The sequence below is a fragment of the Xenopus tropicalis genome, chromosome 2, assembly GCF_000004195.4.
Source record: "Xenopus tropicalis strain Nigerian chromosome 2, UCB_Xtro_10.0, whole genome shotgun sequence".
Lineage (NCBI taxonomy): Eukaryota > Metazoa > Chordata > Amphibia > Anura > Pipidae > Xenopus > Xenopus tropicalis.
The window spans coordinates 135,122,415-135,146,125 of NC_030678.2; the positions used below are offsets into that span (position 1 = coordinate 135,122,415).

The 23,711-nt window shown below is 39.6% G+C and overlaps 1 protein-coding gene across 1 annotated transcript in view; it reads left to right on the forward strand.

Moving 5' to 3' along the window:
- Positions 1-259: 259 nt before the first annotated feature.
- Positions 260-23,711, forward strand: part of acvr1b (activin A receptor type 1B) — a 28,017-nt gene continuing 4,565 nt past the window's right edge. Inside the window, 3 exon segments of the mRNA NM_001045597.1 lie at positions 260-425; positions 17,773-18,012; positions 22,042-22,284. Of these exon segments, the coding sequence (NP_001039062.1) occupies positions 353-425; positions 17,773-18,012; positions 22,042-22,284 (556 nt within the window). The 5' untranslated portion in view covers positions 260-352.

Consider the following 23,711-nt stretch of genomic DNA (forward strand, 5'->3'; position numbering starts at 1 on the left):
GGCTCAAAGCCAACACCACGGTGCACTGTCTCTTTAATGCGCGCACACATCTCTTCCCGAAAGTGCGCGACTCACCCATCCGAAACAAAAGATAGCGGCTTTGACGTCAGAGACTGGTGGAACCACCTATAAACTGATGGGGGCGTGGTTTCAGTCTGGACCCAATAGGCGCCTTCATTCTCCGCCTTACTCTGTGGTGTTGTGAATTGTGGAGGTGAGGCCTGGAACGCAAGAGTAAGCGCTAGACAGCTTTCTCTGGCTGGAGGCGTCGTGCGGACGCGCTCCCGGAATACGCTTGTCTGTCTGGGTCGTTCGTGGTCGCGCAGGTTGTGGGCGCTGTGCGGCTATTACTATGGCGGAGCTACCGGCCTTCTTTATCGCCTTCAGCCTCCTTCTCTTTGGAGGGGGCCCCAGCTTTGCGTTTGGTAAGTGCCAGAGATTATTCCTGTGGGCCTTTTTAATTATGGATACGGGCGCAGGCATAGAGCGAACCTGCACGAAATGCCACTTGAAGTAATATGAACTGCACGCTGCCTAAATACTTCTCGTAACAGCGGGGTACGGTGGTGTCTAAAGGGTAAATATACCTTATTGCTGGGTATGGGCAACTTACGCTTTCATTCTCTTACAATAAAGCTGTAAAACGCGCTTGCAATGGTTGTCCCAGGACAGAGTCTTATTATTGCCTCAGTTTAGATTTGTTTATATGCTGAGAAACTTTCATATTATTCCCCCTGCCTTGCTGAAGAGTGTGCCATAAATCCCCGTGTTTATCATGCCCATATCAGTTTAGGGTTCGCATTGGGCACCTCTAATGTATGGCAATACTGCTGCTACTATTGGGTTTTTTTTTTTCATCGTTTGCTGCACATTCTATTTCATTAAATCTGTAGCTTTACTTCGGGTGAACTACAACCCTGGCAGTTGTTAACAGCCCATAGTTGCAGGGGCACTGGTTAGAGAAATTCAGGTTGCTTGGCTTTTGTGTGGGCTCAGTGAGGCCCCCAGGCAGTGTAAATGAGGTGGGACATTCAGGAAGTTGTGTCTGGAGGGGGTGGGATGTTTTGGATTTGTGTAGTAAGAGCAATCACACAAGGCTGTTTGTACTTCCAGCTGCCCCTTGGTTTTAAATCAGCAGCTCCTAGCTTAGCTACACTGCAGCTTAGGGCCCCAGCTTATCCTTGGCATAAACAGTTTTATTACTGTATGTCTTCAATAATTACATTGTGTGTTTGAAAATTAATTTTAGCTTGACTGGTGTACTTTAATATTTTGAGTACACTAGAGTGGGGTGCACAGTGTTCATTAAGTTTCTTGCTACTTCTGCCACTAGTTACGTATATGTGTTTACATAAATATGTATATAAAAATGTACACTTTGAAAATGGACCAGAACACATCATCTTGTTAATCTTTAATGTTTTTTTATATTGTGTGTCCAGCATTTTGGACCACATCTGGGGCCTTTATTATCCTTCATATCCTTCCATACTTATATATATATATATATATATATATATAGTAGATATATGTTTCGGCAGAGTGCAGACACTTTGATCACCCCAAAACAGTTTTGCTCTGTATTTTTTTTTTTTTTTGCTCAATGACATGTATTTCTAAGTAACTTTCCAAAATACATTAAAGGACAAGAAAAGACTACTTCACTGGGGGGAATGCCAAGATACCCCCCCCCCCTCCAGTGAATTCAGACACTAAATTTTTTCCTCCTGGGTCAATGCTGCTTTTAGAGGGAAAAATTTACTGTCCTAGTAAAAAAAAAAAAAAAAAAAAAATAGTGCTGCCATGTTTATTACCTTTCCCAGGTCCCCAGCACATATTTAAACTCCTGTATGCAGGAGGTGTGGAGTAGAGAGTCATTAGAAAACTGAGAATGACATTAGTGTCATCAGTCTGTCATTGGACTGGGAAAGGTGAGAAACATGACAAACTGGAGCTGTGCTGTATTTTTTCATAAAAGTAGTGTCGTCCTGGGGAATTGCTGGGTTGAGGTTGGGGGGGGGGGGTCTAATATATTGGCATTCCCCAGAGAATTGACCTTTTTTTGTCTTTTAAAGGGGAATGTAAGAAAGCATCATATTTCATTTTTAGTCCCACAGAATTCTGCATCCTGAATACCCCCAACCTGATATATGATATTTGGATAATCCAAAACATTCATGTCTTAGCAGCTGCCATGTTGAATCTAGACTTTCCTGATCTGTCAGTGGTGGCAGCAGGAAAGACCTTGCTCATTGGGGAGCAGAATGAAGGAACTAATGATGCCTTTGCATGTTTTTAACTGTGCTGTTCATGAGTGCTGCCTATAGTGCAAGTGTGTCAGGTTGCTGACCATCCAGTCTGAAGAAAGGGGGAGCAGCAAATCATGTCAGCCAAGGCTTTTCTTTAGAAAAACTTCATGCCGTGATTCGATGCTGTTGCAGAGTTTCAACAGAAATGGGAGGGCCGGCTATGTTACCTGTACAAGGGAGGGCAGCCAGGAGGGGGATATAAATATAATTAGAGCTGAAAGCAGTGTTTTATTCTTTTCTGTTTTTTGGTTCTGGAACAATGTAGCAAAGGTTAGTTCTCCAGGTCTTTTAATCAACTGTTCTCTTATTAAGGAATTAGAGCAGAGAATGTAAAGATGATACTGAGTTCTATAGTAATTTCAAATAACTTAACGGGGTGGTTTACCTTAAGGTTAACAGTTAATGTTATAGAATATCCCATTGCTAGTAGCTTTGCCATTGACCTTCATTATTTATAAAAACCTATTGTTCTAGGAGGCTACAATTTTATTATAATTTTTACTTTAAATTCTTTTTCTTTCTATTCAGGCTTCCGTCTATTCATATTGTAGTCTCTTATTTAAACCACTGCCTGGCTGTTAAGGAAAACGAGACCCTAGCAACCAGATAGCTACTTACAAAGCTAATTACAAACTGGAGAACTTAATAACTGAAAAACCACAGATAATAATAAAAAAAAAAGAAAACCAATTGCAAGTTGTTTCAGAATAACCCTTTTAAGAACTACTGAGATGTTGTTTAAAGGCCATGTCACATACGGTGGTAAATCTCTTCCACAGGCGATGAAACTCCCCTAAATACTTGGCCCTTTTTGTTATTTGGAATCGTAGCCTGTAAAACACAATATGTGCAGCCATCCTTTTTTGCACCTAACCCAAAAATGGGGAAGGTTGCATTTTTAGGGCTCTGGTACACGGGGAGATTAGTCGCCCGCGGCAAAACTCCCTGCTCGCGGGCGACTAATCTCCCCGAGTTGCCTTCCCCCTGCCATCCCACCGGCGAACATGTAAGTCGCCGGCGGGATGGCAGACGTGGCGGGGCGATTTCGGGAAATCGCCGAAAAAGCCTCGCGAGTCTTTTTCGGCGATTTGCGCGAAATCGCGCCGCCGCGTCTGCCATCCCGCCGGCGACTTACATGTTCGCCGGTGGGATGGCAGGGGGAAGGCAACTCGGGGAGATTAGTCGCCCGCGAGCAGGGAGTTTTGCCGCGGGCGACTAATCTCCCCGTGTACCAGAGCCCTTAAGCAATTCCGGATTGGTGCACGTAATGTCTTTAACATGCAGTGAATCCAACTAATTAGAAGGGGCAGGTATTGTTGGGTGCATTGTTTCCGAAAGAGAGAGAGATTTCTCATCGGGTGACAAAGCGCCTCATGTGTTAGCACCCTAACTGAAAGAGAATGAAACCCCCCTTAACAGCAAGTTGCTTAGAATAACATTTTCTTCTGTTATGCACAGAACAATTTTTATCTTTAGGTCTTATTTCATCGTTATCCATGTTATGTGGAATGAGATGGGGTGTTATATTAGAACTCTTTAGTGGTCAGCATGTGTTGCCATGTTGAAGGTTATTTGTATAAATTGCACTTTAATCCGTTAGCATATTTCTGTGTGTATGTTCCTACAAGAGTAAGCTGCACGTTGCTAATGAAAGCAGCATTTACTGAACTCCTGGTTATAACTTTTTAAACAATGTTGCAAAAGCCAGTCCCCTCCAACAAGGCAGTCTGCTGCTTGTGTTACATTGTTTCAAAAGTCATAACAACTAGCGCAGAGAATAGGAAAGGACAAACACAGCTTTTAATAGCTATAATGTATATAAATAATGAATGAATGTATATTTCAGTTGCTTAGAATTATATTTGCCTTTATTAGGCAAATACTTCTGATACTTTTTCCATGATAGTCTTTTATTTAGGCTAGACCCAAATTGACAACTTTTAAGGTACTGGGTCTGTAGAAAAAAGTTACGGAAAAGCTTTGTTAATCCTTATGGTTACAACCAAGGAAATAAAGGGAGCCATACACAGGCAGATTTGAGCTGCCAATTAGGGTCCTTCAGACCAATTCAGCAGCTTATCTATCCCCAATGGCCCTGCTTGACCAATATCTGGCCTAAAATAGCCCAGATCTCCATCAGCCAGGTTTGATTTTGCCATTGGATTGGCAACAGCATTGGCTCATTGATGCAGTCCTCATTCCAAACGCCCATATATCCCCAATTTAATTTGATATTTTGGCCATCATTAAATGGGCATATTGGGGAAGATCTGAAAACCTCTGTCAGTTTCATCTGCTATTGTATTGTTCATACGTGATTTTGACAAGTTTTAGCTGGCAAATTGTCTAATTCTGATTTTTAGCTGTTTTGTTGCTTAGCAAACTTTTTTCTGCATCTTGTATCGGGGGAAAAAATCAGAATGTTAGTAAATGGCCCCCCTAGTTTCAGTTTACCTGCTTGTGAATACATCCAAGAACTTCCAACACCTGCTGGCCTTCGGGGGAAATGCAGTGTTGCCAATCTTTTGTTTCTGGCTTTAGTCTTAAACTAGCAGTTGGCGTAAGTCAGGTGATGGATTGTATGGTAACCAATATAGAATATTTGAGAGTTTTGTGTGTGATGGGTTATTATTTTAGGTATAGTTTAATGTATATTGCCTTATTATTTTACAAATGATATTTATTTGGTTCTTCTCTCTCTACTATCATTGTATTGTATAGCACTGGGTAGTATGTTGGCACATGATAAATATGCAGTAATTAAGGGAAGATTTATTCTTTCATCTTGGTCCAACATTTGTCCTCTGGCCTGAAAGCACTGGTTCTTGACCTGAACCATCTGCATTAGTGCTACAGTGGGTGATGGCTCTGGCAAGAACTGCCTGAGTAGCACCAGCTAGAGCTCAGTGTGTCACTAGAGGCACTTGCCATGCAGCCTCCTCTGTGAGTGCCTCGTCTGCCATAGGCGCATCTGGATAAAGCATACACCTAAGCATAGGGAAAAAGTGCAGGCTACTGCAAATTAACAGTCACTGGTATAGACATCTAAATACTAAGTGAATCTGCATAAAGATGGCCTTATATAAACCAACCAGATAAAACAGATGGGTCATGTATGAGGGGCCATATGTGTTTGGACACCTTTTATATTGTTCAGTTTGTCCCAGCTAAGCAATCGGAACAGCTTTATATGATCGGGCAATATGGTCAAAATCAACCAGCACGTAAGCGTTTAATCATGAAACGTCCATCTACAAACAGGCAATCTGGATATTCTTATCTGTGCAGCACAGCTAAGAATTTCAGCACACCCCAAAACACTTACACAGCCAATTGCAAAATGTCTCTCATCTCCCTATCCCCTCCTTCCCTGCTTAAAAAAGTTTCAGCATTCACCATGCCAGCTGGTGCTACAACTCCCTTGTCACTCCATGTTACTCTTTCAGTACTTTTAGATAAAAGAACTGAAAAAACATATGGACCTTTGGGGGCAAAAATCTCAATCTATAAAATTGACAGAAAAGAACTGTAGGAATAAATGTGTTTTCCCTTTCCAGTCTCTCAGCTGTAAACTGCACTGATACTTTCTGCATAGAGGAGGAGGATTGGGTCAGTGATTGTACTGGGCTGAGACCTTGGTTTGATCCTTGGTGACAACATCTGTGTTTAATCCTTGAGTCACTTAAGCTCCATGTGTTTTATGTACTATATTTAGATTGTAAGCTATAAAGTGTAGGGACATTCTCTGGCACATGGATTCTCTGCACAACATTATATATAGAATTAATATAATTTAATAATAACAGAAATAATTAAGTTTAGCATTTATCTATACATGAAATAGATTTACTTCTGATACCAGCTTTGTCTTTTTACAAATACTACAAAATCTACATCAGGTACGTCTGATCTGTGTCCTTCTGACGGTAACATAATTAGGGTAGTCATCTTCTCGTATTTGTATTTTTTAAGTTAGTTGCAGAAACGTGGGGGTTGGACATTCTGTCTAGCTGAAGCTTTAAAAAAACAAACCTTTAATATCAACATTTCTTTTTATATGTTAGTGCTGTTAGTTGACGGCCACATCAGGCAATGGATGAGGGCCGTGGTGAACAACTTTGCACAGGCACCAAGTGGATCCTGCCGTTGGGGCTAATCGATTTTTTTACCTTGCCCTAATTGCCCATCAATTTGGTTGATCAGATCAGACCTCTCTTTAAAAAGCTAGCAGCCCACAGATCAGTTTAAGTATTTGACCGTTTTGGTTACTGGGTTGTTAATTGGATACTGTACAGATTTCCTAAACCTATGGGGGAGCATATGCTTCTCATCCAACTAACTGGCCTGATAAGCATCTATCTATCTCAACCAGTAGATTCAGCATTGTCCACAAACAACGCCGTTGTTCTTTGTACGTCCCATTAATCTTTGAACCAGTGGGATATTTGTTTAAACGTAACACTGTCTGTATAGCTTGTCCCATGGCTGCACTGAAGTTTTTAGATCCTGACTATTATTGATTACTTCAATAAAGGTAGACCCTCGCTAATAAATATATAGCCTTATGACATTAAAAACACCATTGCACTAAAGTTACCTTCATACTTCTATTTTTTTTTTAATCTTAGTTCCTGTTTCTGCTTATGTTGAGAGAGTACCATAAAACATATAACCTTAAAAATCGTACTTCTTAATTGTACTTTATCCAAACTAAGATATAATTTATCCTTATTGGGGGTAAAACAATTCTATTGGATTTAATTAATGTTTAAATGATTTTTGAGTAGACTTAAGGTTTGTCAATCCAAGTTATCTGGGAAATCCCAGGTCCCAAACATTCTGGAAAACAGATCTCATACTTGTATACATACTGAAAATAAATACTTGCATACTTGCCTTACCTCCGGTTCCTTAAAAAAAGAATAAATATTTTTATTTAATTATAACATCACATTTAATTTTTCACAATGTTTAAAATGAGTTATGTCATTAGAGGGTTGGATTTCATGTAGTAAAGTTTCTGTGGTTTTATATTTAAGCTTTTTCTCATACTTGCTAGGGTTGTAGTAGGCATAAGCACTGATCACATAGTTTCAGTATATCACAAATCCTCACCATGAAAAAGGATTTTTTTTTTTTTGCTGGCAGAGCAATACCACGTGTGCCATTAACCTAAACCATATTTCATTGTACAATATTACGCTTTTCATGCAAATGTATACACTTTTCATTTTTGCAAGCAAGACAGCATAGAGGTATTCAGCCAGTGAAGACTAGGTGCAGCCACTCTCACCAACCCATCTGCCAAGGCACCATGCACTCTCTGAAAGGGTACATTGGCAGATAAAAAGTTTAGTTGGTACATGTCTAACAGGAATGAAGTATGATCTGTGAAATCGACTAATTGTGCATCTTATTCGGGTTTTTAAGTTGTCATATTTTGTAGCAGCTTTATATTGGCCACATGCAATGCAAATAACCATTTGACTAAACTGACTGACCACTGGTCCTCTTCTGGGGGCCCCTTCTTGGTCTTTATAAGCAAATAGCTACTCTTAAAACAAAATATTAGGCGTTAAATGTATAGTTTCCTTCTGCCCCCTCTTAGCTTGTGTTAGCATAACATGCTACATCAAGCTCTTAGCATGACAGTGTGCATAGGTTCACACCAATATCTGGTATAATCGCCTGGCCATTATTAATTTTACAGCATTGACATATTCCTTCGCACTTTAAAGAGATTGTGCATTACAGTGAAACCTCAACTTTACATACCTTGATTTTATGTTTTCTCACATTTTACATTTTTTGTTGTCACACCAGACTATAATGCATAATACATTTCCCTGATTTTACATTTTCTTTGATTTTACAAGGTCCCCTGAAAAACGTAAAATGTCTGTTCTACTGTATTCCCATCAGTCCCATCAATTAAGTACTTTAGCAAGGCTATCTCTAAGTATTCTTGTAGCATCAACAGAGAGTTCCACAAGGCATTAATTTGTAATAACTAAAATTTGTTGAGTTGTTAACCCATTTAGTGCCATGGATAATAGAATCTGTGAGCTGGCTCTAGTGCTGGCACCGTAGACTCTACATTTCTTATTCTGTGCTGTTTATCTGGCAGTGTGGTAGGTCAAAAAGAAGCTGGCATTACAAGGGTTAAATAAGCAGTAAAGTAAGGGCTTATTATTTTAATTGTTCACAGAACATTTCACTGATTTACATTAGCGTTTCTAATAAATGGGAATGGCCATGGTGCTTATCTTGTTGGTGGTTAATCTACACTGCTTGTCTTGTTTTTTGTACCTATGGAAATGGAGACCAATTCTAAACGCAGTAAAAATAGGTCTTGCTCAGATATTGTTGTGTTCAGGGTTGGTCTCTATTCCCATGGGTGTAGACCCACAGGGAAATGTGAGAACAGTTAGCACACGTGGCAAATACAATCTTCACCAAACAATTCACTTCTTTAAAATGACGTTATGTGCATAGCCTTAGTCTTGATTTCCAGTATCTAGCTTTTGTGTGGCAGTAAGATTTGGGTCGCAAAGTATCCACACACATGCAAATTGCATCAAGAACAATTTCTAGCAATTTCTGGGAATAGGTGCAGACCATTTTTTTTTCATGTGAGCAGTCTGTCCAACCGTGTGTGTCAAAAAAAGTTTGAAATTTTTTTGAAGTGCTATTTTGTTTGGACTTTGCTTTGTTGTTTGCATGGCCACTATCTGATTAGTGCTTTCATAAAGTAACTATAGCACTGTTGCTCAAGTTGATTTTTTATTTGGAATATATTTAATATTGTCATTTTTATTCAAATTTTTCATGGCAAGCATAATTTTTGTTAATACTATACAAACGTTAGCATACACATTTTAGCGGAATAATAGTTAATTTTTTCTTATGTTTATCTGATGTTCATATCCGATAATGCACATACATGTAGGGTTAAACCCCAAGCATTTTTAATCAGTTCCATCAGTATTGTCACTTTATGTTAACATTAAATCAAATGTATTGATATTCAAAAGTGTCCGACCTCACTTTTGGTAATAAAATCAGTAAGATATTTGTAAATAAGGTAAACAAGGAAGCACTTGTATAGCTTGATTAACTAAATTAAATAACTTAATGAACTAAATTAACTAGTGGAGACATAACTTATAAGACCCTAGTCATCATTGTTGGCTATTATACCAGATTCTTCCTTTTATAGTGTAAGGAGTTGTGTGGGTAACGTATCACCATATCTATACCTTATCCAGTGCTCAAGCTTTAAAAAAATAAAAATTAAATTTTTATTAAAATTTATGTTCTGCAAGAGTCTGTAGAAGGATACTTTTGCTTGCTACCCATTCCCATGGATCTATGCTATAACCAAGGGCTCCCTAAACTTTTATTTTACTGTGAGCTGCACAAGCATAAAAACTGGGAGTGCCAAATACAGACTGTGATTGGCTATTTGGTTGCACCTTGTGGACTGCTGGCCTGCAAAAGGCTCTGCTTGAAGTAAAACTGTCTCTGTGCTTCCAAAACTTGCCTTCAAGCCCGAAATTTGAAAATGGGCACCTTCTTTGAGGCTTCTGGGAACAACATGAAAGGGGGTGGTGGGCAATATGTTGCTTATGAGCAACTGGTTGGGTATCACTGCTGTGGCCAGTGTTTATGACCAGTACATGTGCCTTTACACCCTGTGTTGCTGGGGCATTCATATTGCTATGAATTTTGTTCACCATAACTGTACTGAACAAAGCTGCCATTCTCAGCCTGGAAACCTGTTGTTTCAACGTGTCGGAACAGGTCTTGGAGGGTTGGGTTTCATACGCTGAGCAGACATTCAGCCTTGATTTGTTAGCTGGCTTGTGGGAGACAGATGTTTATTTTCATGTGTGGCGATTTGTCCGAGCTCGAGAACAATTTCTGGAACACTGTAGACTTTTAAACTTGCTTTGGTTCCATGTGCACTTTGATTTTATAACTCTATTCTATTACAGTACATTACCATGAAAATGTTAATGTTAATGTTGCTCTTACCAGACCTAATGAGCATATATTTAAATACACAGATATGACTGCTACTCCTAGGTGAGGTTGTGTATTTACACACATTTTTTTAAAGATTTAAGCCTTGTATACCAAAGTACTCCAAATAAAATGCATTCTAGTTCTAAGATCACCTTGTTAGAAGCAGTGCTCCAACATTGGGTGTTAGCTCAGCCACTCCAAACAGTCAGCAGGTTAGAGGCCTATGTGGGGCCAAAACAATGCTTGCCCAATTAATATCTGGTTGAGATAACTCCGATATCTATCACTTCTGGTATGAAATTCCACTGGGCGAGGAGTTAAAAAGGCAGTTGATGTGACCAAAGATCTGCTTGTTTGGTGACCTTGCCAAACAGGCCGATCTTTCTGTGTATGGCTAGTATAACAGTGCCCTTAGTCAAACTGAGGCTAAAACCATTTATATAGGGTTTTAAATCTTATGTGCATCCATTGTATGAAATGCTACAGTGTTTATTTCTCACTTGTAAGACCTGCTTCCTGATCTGGTGAGACCTGAATGGACTCCGTGCTCACTATACTTGGCTGAAGCAACTGCTACTTATATATAGAACCCAAACTTTGTATTCCTGTTGTTCTAGTCATGCTTTTTTATAACAGTAACCTGTAACTAATTGTAATTTTAGTAGCGATTCTGAAATGGGTGAGGTCTGGGTGTTGACTGTAATAAGCATAGGAAGCTTTAGTGAAAAAATGTTGAGAATCACTGAACTAGAACCTTTTACAACATTGTACATGATTTTTTTTATTTGTAAGTTTGTTCCCTTCAGTAGGGTAACTATGTAACTAAGGTATGTATTTAATCAGCTATACAAGATTGTACATTTTTTTTAACGGGTTTGTTTGTTTTGGTAGGATAACTAAAGGGAATCTGGGCAGATTTGCCCACCCACATACTGGGCCAAATTGAACTGACGCTACTCCTACTTTTTTAAGACCTATTAGACAAGGACCACATCAAAGTGCCGATGCAATACTTGTCCAGATTCACAAACCTGGCATATATCAGTGGAGCAGGCCATATCAGCAGCTCAAATCTGCCTGTGTATGGCCACCTATACTTTAGCAAAGATATTTTATATACTCACAGATCCTTGCTTTGGAGCTTGATACTTAGCTGAGAAGTTAAATGTTATGGGGGCTTAAAGAACAACCTTGAATTGTGTCTGGTATGGCCAGTGGAATGTGTCTGCACACTAGTAATGATAAAATAAATGCTTATTCTGTTTGCTTTGATACGAGGCATTTCTGAATTCCATGTACTGCAGAATTTGGTTGTTTAGCCAGAACTTCCATAATAGTCATTTCAACCCCTCAGACTGGAAGTATTTTGTTACACATTGTCTGTGCCTTCTCTTTGTCAAACTCACCCCACAGCTTTTCTAAGGATTGTGCAATGCTTTGCTGCGTTGGAAAAGGGCTGCATTCCTTTCTGGATGAGGTATGAGCCAAAACAATAACAGTGTGAATGGTACATTCTGGGAGGCTTATTGTTGTGCTCTCCGTATTGAAACCGAGAAATGTTTGAGGCATCTGCCCTCTTGTGTAATAGCAGTTAACCCAATACTGCTTCCCATTGCTGCGCCTGTAAAAAAAATATACCTTCCATCAAGTAATTGCTAACTGTATGTCCTCAGTTGCTTTGCCATAGTCTTCCTAATGTAGTTGTTCCCACGTTACTCCCCCAGCCTTCTAAAGCAGTGCTGTCCAACTTTTGTGGCACCGAGGGCCGGAATTTTTCAGACCTACGTGGTGGAGGGCCGATAATGGAAGCCAGTTTTGACCACTCCCCTTTTTGAAACTGCACCCACTTGAAACCACACCCGTGTTATCACATGACCATACCCATATTAATGGTTGTAGTACAGCAAAAACCTGCCATACTCTGCCTTCCCTACCCTGCCTGCGTGTGCCATACTCTGCCTTCCCTATCCTGCCTGCCCTATGCTGCCTGTGTGTGCCATACTCTGCTTTCCCTATGCTGCCTGTGTGTATGGCTCACAGGCAGCATACAATGACACAATGCTGGCACTGCTCCTACAGTCTGCACAATAACTATATATTAAAAAAAAACTTTTTAATTGCAGTACCACCTCAGTATATGTTCTTTTTGTAGTGTACTGGGATTATTTGTGGGTTTCTACTGCTCCTACAGTCTGTCTGAGGTGTGAACAGGGGACCAATGTGGGTGATTACAGTCTTAGCCTGAGGTGTGAACACTGCAGGGGGTGAACAATGCAGAGGTTAAAAGGTGTGATTACATTTTTAAACAATACAGAGGGTTTGCAGCCTGAATCTGAGGTGAGAACCATGCAGGGGCAGTTAATCAAAGTACTGATACCATTTAAAGCTTACACAAAAGTAAGCCATCAAAGCAGCCAGACAGGTGGGGGACCACACAGAGGGGGGTCGCGGGCCGCCAGTTGGACAGCACTGTTCTACAGCAACGAAAATTGGGCAAAATCACACAAGGAAATATTAAAGCAAAGAGCAACAGATTTGCAGAACATTAAATAACACAATTGACAATAAAAGGATAAAAAGCAAATCAATATTTTTTAATATATGCTGCTCAACAAAAGTAACCAAATCATTGTTGCCTGTAGCATTTCACGGCTCAGTGATCTTTCGCTGATATATGGGGAAATACGGGGTTGGCAAAAAGGGGTAGTTCAACTTTCAGTTAACTTTTAATATGTTATATAGTATGTCCTATTGCCAATTTTTCAATCAGTTTTTATTTATTTATTTATTTTTATATAGTTTTTTAAATTATTTGCTGTCTTCCTACTATAGCTTTCAAATGGGGGGTCACTGATACCATTGGTCAAAAAACTATTGGTCTATGAGGCTGCAATTATTATTGTTACTTTTTATTACTTAGCTTTCCATTCAGGCCCTCTCCTATTATATTACAGTTTCTCATTCATACCCCATACCAGAGGGCTGTTGAAGTTTTTTTTGTAATAGTTAAATTATTTCGATTTTACAAAAAGTAAAATCAAGACCTAGTATGATGCAGACAGTAATATTGTGATACATAATGCAATGGCTCTTGATTTTACTTTTTGTAATTTGTAACAGCACTCTGGTATGTGGTATGAATGAGAAACTGTAATATAATAGGAGAGGGCCTGAAGGGAAAGCGAAGTAATAAAAAGTAACAACAATAATTGCAGCCTCATAGACCAATAGTTTTTTGACCAATGGTGTCAGTGTGAATTTAAAGGTGAACTGCTTCCTTTAATAAATGATGCATTCTGTTATTAGGTAGCACATGCAGTGAAAAAACGTTTTGAAACCCTTCAATGGCTGCAGGCCTCTTAGAATTGTTGTGATGCATTTAAAAGAGAATGTAAACCCAAAAAGATGATTTTGGCTAATGAAAAAATGTATGTTCTAAGCAATATACATTAAAGGGGCTGTTCACCTTTAAATTAACTTTTAGTATGATGTAGACATTGATTTTATACAATAAATTGCAATTGGTTATTTTTTTGTATAATCTTTCAGTTATATAGATTTTTGTTCAGCATCTCTCCAGTTTGGTATATCAGCAGCTATCTGGTTGCTAGGGTCTTAATTATACTAGCAACCAGGCAGTGGGTTGAACAAGAGACAGGAATATGAATAGGAGAGGACCTGCATAGAAAGAGATGTAATTAAAAAGTAATGATAGCAATAAAATTGTAGACTCACAGAGCAATCGTTGTTGGTTGCCGGGGTCAATGATCCCCATATTAAAGCTGGAAAGGGGCAGAAGAGGGAGGCAAATCATTCAAAAATTAAAAACAATAAATAATGGAAGCCAATGGCAATTTGCTAGCATTCTGTAACATACTAAAAGATAACATAAGTGAACTACCCCTTTAATTACACTCTTTCAGTGATAATAAAGTTGTATATAACAGATATTGGAAAAAAGGTCCATTCCATTTCCTGCCTCTCCTTCTGCCCTGGTTATTTCTGCCCTGGAAATTTAAAATTTTTTTAAAAAAAAAATATGGTCATCCATACAGATGAACAAAGAAAAAGTGAAAAATGAATGTAGGAATAAAGTGAGAGAAATGAGTATTAAAATGTAAATACATTCATATTGGAAAAGTTACAAAGAAACAAGTTTCCAGCAACAGGAACCAAATTATCTTTGGAACGTTCTACTTTCCCTTCAATTCTGTGTATCTGGCAGCTTCCACAGCAAACAGCTAATGCATCAGTTATATGGAGACAGAGGTTTATAACAATAAATTTAATAAAAGTATTTAGCTCACAGCCTGGAGCTTGATCTTTGCTGTTCCTACATTTTCTGGATTAATACAGTACATACAGGGCCGGAACTAGGAGTAGGCATAAGAGGCACCTGCTTAGGGCGCAACACTGGGTGGGCCCAAGTCAGGAACCTCTTCTTTTACTTACCCCATTTGCCCCCCCCCCCCTTTCCTGTGTGTGCGTGCAAAGTGCGCTTGCTTGTGCATGTGTGTGCAGATACTATCTTGACTAAGTATTATTTGTTCCTTAAAAAAAAAAAAAAAAAAAATATAAGGAGACGCTGATTTCCCTGAGCAAAATTTCTGTAGGGAAGCTGAGGCAACGTTATTGGCATGGCTCTGCAATGCCTTATGTCTCCTGCAGCTGTCACTGAATGATGGTAAATAAGCTAGGAGATGCCTTGCCAACTCTTCCAGTCTTTTGAGGATTCTAACTTGTACAACCTGTGGACCAGACAGAACATGTAATGAGTTTCCATGATTAATTAACTCTGTGTCAACTCACTTTTCTATTTACTAGACAGTGCCTGTACTTGGTATTAACTATACTAGCATAAATCCACATTTTTGCCAGCAGTCCCAGTGTTACACCTTAGGCTGATGCCACACGTGGCGTTTTTACGCTGCGTATTTTCTAATTCTCTCGGCGGCTGAAAAACGCACAATATCATCATCCATAGAAATAACTTGAAAAGACTCGAAGCAAACCACACAATGCGTAAATACGCTAGGAAATGCCTTACCACGGATTTTTCAAGCGTTTGCCGAAGTACGCCAGTATTTGCACAGCAAGCTATTCCTATGTATACACAAAGGCAGCTGCCAGACCTTGCAGAAATACGCGGCGTTTTTTACTATTTCGCACTATTAGCACCATGGAAACGGGATTTGCTACGTCACCAGTACTAGGCTGAAAAACGCCATAGTCAGGGGCTGTGTGGCTTGTGTGGCGTTTTTAGGCTGAGAAAATATGCAGCGTAAAAACGCCACGTGTGGCATCAGCCTTATATGCTACCTTAATTAAAACAAGGTGTTTTGCATTTCAGAAAGATCCCTTATAGGGATTGTAATTGCTTACCTTACACCCTGGGCTGGGAAAACTGCACTCAGAAACTGCACCAGCCCGGGGTAGCTGAGAGCGAGTGTTTCCTCTTCCTGCTTCTGTCTTTACATTGCTTGTGCATGTGCGGTAGAGTAAAAAGCTGATCTTTATCAAGAAAGTCGCCATTTTCACTCTGCTGCACATGCGCTGGCCCCGGGATTCGGAAGAACGAAGACAGAGTGATTTTAAGGAAAGGCTAATAAAGAGTTAATCTGAAGCTGCAGGGATACCTTCAGTTCTCTCAATAGTGCCCTTAAGTCTCCCCATATTTCTCCCATTTAGATGATCAGGAGCCAAACAGGAAGAAAAAATGCTGAGCTCTGTACAGAAAGTTCCCATAATGCCTCACTCCTGCACCAAGACAGGTGTACATGCTCAGTGTGTTAGACTATGAGAAAGCTTCCTGCTGATTGGCTCAGATCACACATTTCTATGGGGGGGGGGGAGCTCTTAGCATTCTTGAGGGAAGGGGGAACAGGAGAGGAGAGAGCTGTGTGTATCTGGCACAGGAAAACAAACAGACAAGAAATCCTGTATCTTTTGAAAGAGAAGTCAGTGCACTGTTTCTGTGAGTGCTTATGGCTGTATTTACAGAGATCTTTCTGATAAAGCTTACTTAGTTTTTACCTTTCCTTCTTCTTTAATGATACATTTGAGGGGGCTCTGTATCCTGGATCAAAGATACAGTTATGGTAATGTAAAGGTAATGTAAAACAGACCATTTTTGCTTACTGGAAAATACTGCCTTCTGATCGGTTGTTGTGGGCTATTAGAACTGCAATAAACTTCTTACATTATCCCCACTGTTGGGGCTTACACACAACCATTAAACATTCTGACACCGTGTTTAGTTGTGTAACGACTTATACTCTTCTTTAGCAGTGCGTGTTTCCTTGGCAGCTATGTCTGCAGCAATATAAACTAAAATAGGTAATACATGCTATTACTTTTATGTATGTACCATTAGCCAAATGTTGCTAAGCTACAACTACCACAGTTTCTCGACACACATCACACGTCCAAATTGTAAACTTCCCAATACAAATCTAATGGATTAACAATTCAGGCAATTATTTTCCTCATTGGAGTGAATTGTTCAATAGCAGAAAATACTAGGGATGCACCGAATCCCGGATTCGGTTCGGGATTCGGGCCAAATCCAGCCTTTTTTTGATGGATTCGTTTCGGCCGAATCCATGCTCCCGGCCGAACCGAGCCATAAGCACATATGCTAATTAGGATTCGGTTCGGGATTCGGCAGAATCCATCAGGGTGGGTTCGGGGTTAGGCAGAACTCAAAAGTCGGTTCGGTGCATCCCTAGAAAATACACTGTTAAATCAAATGAATGTTTAGGGGGTCCTTCACCCAAAAACAGTTTTTTTTCATAATGCCAAAAAGATAAGATTAGTTCCAGGCAACATTTCAATATACATTTATTAAACATTTCTGATGATTTTAAAGTTATTTGTAAATGTAATTACAAATAAATGCAGTCTTTGTTTATCCCTTCCTGTTTTTATCCTGGTTGTTTTCTAATCAGCTACTTCTGCTACAATGCTTTGGAGTCAGAGCCAGTACTGCAGGGAATGTATACAATCAGATACTGCCTTTAATTGCAAAGAAATGTACAAATAAACTTGAACTATTAAAAATGTTTCCTGGGAAGTTGCTTAGAATTTCATTTGCTATCATTATGCAAAAAACTGGTGAAGGACCCCTTAACCTTTTGACTGCTTCCTAGTGCAGTATTTGTGAAGGTACTGTGGTTTATGGGGGTAATACAGAAAAGGTGCAACATTTGCACCAGATTTAGCAACCTGTAGCTACTTGATTGTTGCTTTCAGACAGGTGCCACCTAATGCTGTGTTTTTTGATTGTATAGGTTGCAGGACTGCTTGAAAATTTTGCCACTCCTTCTATTTGTGTTTATAATTGATTTTTCAGGGTACCCATTAGAGAGATACTAAGGAACATTTACAGTTTGCGCTGTGCAGATCTTTATTATTGCCTTGTTTGTTTTTCTTTCAGAGCTTAAATGTATGTGCTCTAACTGCATTCAGTCAAACTTCACCTGTGTTACGGATGGTGCCTGCATGGTTTCTATCTCCAATGTCAAGGGTAAAGAATATCATTTGCGAGCTTGCATTGGTCATGAGGATCTCGTACCTCCCGGAAAACCATTTTATTGTCTTAGCTCAGAGGATATTCGCAACACCCACTGCTGTTACTCAGATTACTGCAACAAAATCGATTTAGGAGTGCCAACTGGTAAGTAATATCAGATGTAATTTACACAAAACCTATGGTTTTCATTACTTAAACTGCATTGGCATGGGAAAGCCACTTTAAATGTTCTAATCACCTGAAAAAAAGTTATTGGCGGCATGTGAAATATTGCTATAATATTGTACATCAAGCTGTAAAAAATATTTGACAGTAAGTTTTATATGTGCAATTTAAACTCAGCCACACCTATTTTTATTGCATTCAGTATTGCTCTCTGTATGTGTGAGTGGCACCGGACCTCCAGTTATAGTAGAAGGCAAATATGTTTATCTGGCATCAGGAATGATTCTCTTGGATTATCTGGGGGAATGGTGGTTTTACAATAAGGGTGAAGACACACGGAGCTACTAGTACCAGCTACTTGTTACAGCTACTAAAACAGACAATGCTGATCATTTACTGATAACTGTCTGTATGTTTTAGCAGAGGCAATTCTCAGTATTTTCTATGGCAAGGCATTTTCTGGACTTTAGTACCCGCAACAAGTAGCTGCTACTAAGTAAGTCAGTGTGTCTTCACCCTAAGGGCTCTGGCACATGGGGAGATCTCCCCGAAATGCCATCCCACTGGCAAGAATGTAAATCGCCGGTGGTATGGCGTAAGCAGTGCCGCGATTTCAGGGCGCCGCGTATGCCACTCCACTGGCGATTTACATTCTCGCCGGTGGGATAGCATTTTGGGGAGATAAGAATAGTCGCCCGGGCGACTAATCTCCATGTGTGCCACAGCCATAAGAGTGCAGAAACTCTCTCAAGGGCCAATTTTTTTTTATACAGGCTTATCTGCTCTGAAGGCTGAATTTTTAAAAACGATTTATATACTCTTCATATCATAACAGAGTAGATGAATTGCTTTGTTTCACTCTAGCACCCAACTATGCTTTGAGTTTTTATTGCCACTAATCTGCTCTTTCAGCTACTTTTGCATTGACTATAGCCCATTTATAAGTACTGTAACCAGCAACACATGGGAACAGAGTTATTTCCCCTTTGCTGAAATTAGACTGGTGAAGTAAATATTCAGATTGGTAGGAATTTGAAATCTTCATCCTTTGTTCATGGTTTCCTTTCTCTGAGAATTATGATGTTTTAGTTCAGTGCTGTCCAACTTCTGCGGTGCCGAGGGCCGGAATTTCTCGCGCATACATGGTGGAGGGCCGCTAATGGAAGCCAGTTTGACCACTCCCCCCTTTTAAACCACACCCACTTCAAACCACACCCATTTTATCACAATGGTGTTAGTGCAGACACACCCTAAAATCCATATGACTTCTCCTCCCCTGTGGATAGTACAGCAACCCCCAGCATATAATTACACACCTTAGGGACCATTTAATGGCTATTTCCAACTGCTAACAAACTCCCAGAACAAACCCCTGCCAGGTTCACCTCCCACAGGCAGCATAGGGTAGAAAGAGTATGGCACACACAGGCAGCACTCTGCCTGGCCTACGCTACCTGTGTGTGCCATACTCTGCCTGCCCTATGATGCCTGTGTCTGCCATATGCTGCCTGTGTGTGCCATACCCTCCCTGCCCTATGCTGCCTATGTGCCATACTCTGCCTACCCTATGCTGTCTACACACAGGCAGCATAGGCCAGGCAGTACATACAATGTCTGAGGTGTGAACAGACAAACAATGTGGGTGATTACAGCCCAAGCCTGAGGTGTGAACACTGCAGGGGGTGAACAATGCATAGATTAAAAGGTGTGAACACTACAGGGGATTACATGTTTAAACAATACAGGGGGATTACAGCCTGAATCTGAGGTGAGAACCATGCAGGGGGCCAGTTAATCTCAGTACTGATACCATTTAAAGCTTACACAAGGGTAAAACATCAAAGCAGCCAGACAGGTGGGGGGCCACAAAGAGGGGGGTCGAGGGCCGCCAGTTGGACAGCACTGTTTTAGTTGATTCGACACCCAAATGCTAATGTTTAACTAATGCATATGGACACAAAGGATCATGCTCATGATGTATTATGCCTGTCATGGCGGAATTCATATCTAATAAATTGCAAATTTACATTTTAGCATGTCCATTATGCTTCTATCAGTTGTGTAAAAGGGGTAGTTTTATAACGGTTAACAGTTAATTTAAAAGAGAACTAAAACTTAACTGAAGAAATAGGCTAGAAATGTACATTATGGTTTGGGCTTCTGTACCAGCCCTAGGCAACCACAGGCCTTTAGCCTTCAAAGATGCCCCCAGTAACTCCCCATCTTTTCTGTTTCATTCTGATTCACATAACATGGCAGCTCTGAAACCAGTGCAATTAACATCAGAATGTAATAATCAGAGCTGTACCAGAATGTACCAGACCTGTAGCATTAGTTTATGTAACAGGCCAGCCTCATTTTCTGCTTGATAATTTATGAAGACCTCTAAGCTTAGTTTCTCAACAGCCGCTCGGAGCTCACTGAGCATGTGCCGTGTCCCAGACATTTCTAACAGAATCCAAGATGAGGAGCTTCTGTGATAACTGTAAAGACCTATATCATTACTGCTATAGAGATTCTGAGATTTTTGGAAGTCAGTTTCATATGTAAAATATGGCATTTCTAGCCATATTCATTTTTAGGGTTTAGTTTTCCTTTAACAACGTTACAGGGATAGAAAGAACTGTGGAGGGAAGCATCGGAAGACACTTCTTCATTAGAGACATGACTTTTTGTGGGGTATTCAGCTTACCAAGGGGCACTGCTCTTGCAAATCATGCAGTTAGCAGTATAAAACTGCTAATATTGTGAAAATATAAATCGCTTAGAAGACCACTCGGAGCAATTTTACAATTAGCTTTGCATTTATTTGTTTGGGGTGTTTAGTTCCCCTTTAGGGCTCTGGCACACGGGGAGACTAGTCGCCCGCGACAAATCTCCCCGAAATGCCATCCCACCGGGCAGAATGTAAATAGCTGGTGGGATGGCGTACGCGGCGCTGCAGTTTCCCCCGAAATCGCATAAGTTTCCTCTCAAGGTGCCGCGTATGCCATCCCACCGGCGTTTTACATTCTCGCCGGTGGGATGGCATTTTGGGGAGATTTGTTGCGGGCGACTAGTCTCGCCGTGTACCAGAGCCCTTAATATGTATGACTTTTCCAGTTGCTTAAGCCCTTAAGTTTTGGGTCTTTGGAAAATATCAAATACAAGCAATTAATCCTGTTTAGTTTTATTTTCTGAATTGAAGGTACAAGTACATTGCCAGAGTAGCGAATCTATCTATCAAGATCAGCCACTGCAGCCGTCTTGTCACAATGCTGTTACACGTCCATGCAAAATCATATTTAACTACGCTGGGGGAATGCACTGTATATATTATTCTAATCAACACCCATCCCTCAAGCCACATCTTTATAAATCTGAATAATGGGGCATCTAGCTGAGCTTTACAAGAGGCCCAGAATAAAATGGTGTGAGAAGAGTTTAAAATCTGTTTTTTTTTTTTTTCCATTTTGTACTCCGATGCTCCCAGTTAAACTTTGTCTTTATGAAAAAGACCATATCAAGGTTTGACATATACCAGTATGTAATATAACATAACATTTAAAGATAAAATAAATAGGCTTTTACTATTTTGCCAACTGTTCTGTGTTCCATTGGAACGACCCTCATCCTCTAAGAGGAAATAAGTGGCATTAGCGATGTCTTACTGCTTATCAAAGCTGTATTCCTTGCTGGAGGATTTTACACTGAGCATTTGAAGTGTTCTTTTCCTGGGTAACCTCATAAATGGATGGACAGCACTCTTTTAGTCCTTATAATGTTGTTCATCACTGCTGTACCATAGTGTCATTCTAGTTCATTTCTATTTCTGACTGTATATGGGGCGATGCATGTTTTTATTTGTCTTGTATTTATATGGGTATATATATATATTTGTGTTTGTCTTGGAAATGCATCAATACTTTCATGTAATAAATTAAAGAACACAAGAGTTTGGGGAATAGTAAACTTGTATAAACCACTTCTTTTAACTAAAGGATTTACATTTTTTTTTATATATTTTAGGACAAATTATAGTTGATACTCCTTCAGGATGGGGTCCGGTGGAGCTGGTAGCTGTTATCGCTATCCCGGTATTTCTCATTTGTGTCATCCTCATTGTCGTAGTCTTGTTTCACTGTCACCAGAGAGTTTATCACAACCGCCAGAGACTTGACTTGGAGGATCCATCATGTGAAATGTATCTTGCAAAAGATAAAACCCTGCCAGACTTGGTCTATGATCTCTCCACATCTGGTTCTGGCTCAGGTAATGATTTGTAATTTTAGTTTTATATAATATATATATATAAAGTCCACACGACAGCACCACACTCCAAAATCTGCTGCAGATTGCCCCTGTGCACGGGATATCATATAAATATCAAAATAAAACAGCCAGCACCAAGGGTCTTTGTGTTTCAAAAAATCTCTTGTGTATTATAATTGCATGTACAACCGACGTTTCGGTCCCTCTTGGGACCTTTTTCAAGGTCCCAAAACCTCTATCAAAATAAAACAGCCAGCACCAAGGGTCTTTGTGTTTCAAAAAATCTCTTGTGTATTATTATTGCATGTACAACCAACGTTTTGGTCCCTTTTGGGGACTGGCTGTTTTATTTTGAGATATATATATATATATATATATATATATAATATAAATATATATCTATATCTATATATCTCTCTTGTGATAATTCTGAGGAATTGTGACTAAGATGAGACTTAATTCCTCAAACATAAAGTACTTGAAAAGTTAAAGTTAATGAGAACTTCCCTTCCTCTGACTAACGTTTATTGCTACAATTCCAATATATGGTAATAGATCATGTTCCTATTCGTAGAAGGGGGGAAGACTATGAACTGTTGCTATTGAAATTAGAAACAAGGTGTGTATATACAAACCTGATACAGTTACAGATACTAATACGGATTTTAATAAGAAACTGCCATTATCTGTTTTCCAATAATGTCAAATAAGAATGCTCTTGATAGTCTGATGTCAAATACTTTTTTTATATTGTATCCTCTTTAGCTCAACAATGTAACTTTTCATATCTCTCAAATATTTTTCCTGTCTTTATTCCTTTTTTTTTTTTTTTTTTTTGTTCTTTTAAGTTTCTAATACCCTGCAATTCAATTACTCAATATTTTTTTGTATTAATTAAAATATTGGAGCCTTTTTGGGTATTCTAAGGCTTGAGAACAAGTTGAGCTATACGATTAGCTCCAACCTCCAGTGTAGTTGTTTTAACCAATTCAGTGTTTGGCCCTATTTGACTTGTACAAACACTACATTTGGCAGTACCCCAATCCTCAATAAATGTTGCTCCAGCCATGTCATTCATATGTTTTTTTTTTTATATGTCATGCTAATTTAGAGCTATCATCTTCCTTGGGTAATGGATTAATGAACTAGATAGTGTGGGTAGCAGTACAGATACGAAGGGCCCTGTTTGCCCAACTTAATGAATGATCAGATCAGTATGGAGGCAATGATCCCAAATAAATCTCTGGGCTGTGATTGTTCCTGTAAGCTTGTCAAAAACCTCAGAGGAGAGCAAAACATTGGTTCACAAGCCAAAAACATGAGGTGTAGGCTTTTTAACTTCTGTCTCTCAGTGAATTTCTGTTTTGTCAGTGGAAGCAATGTCTTTTCTTCAGCCCATGCTGAGACTACTGCCTTAGTGCCATCTC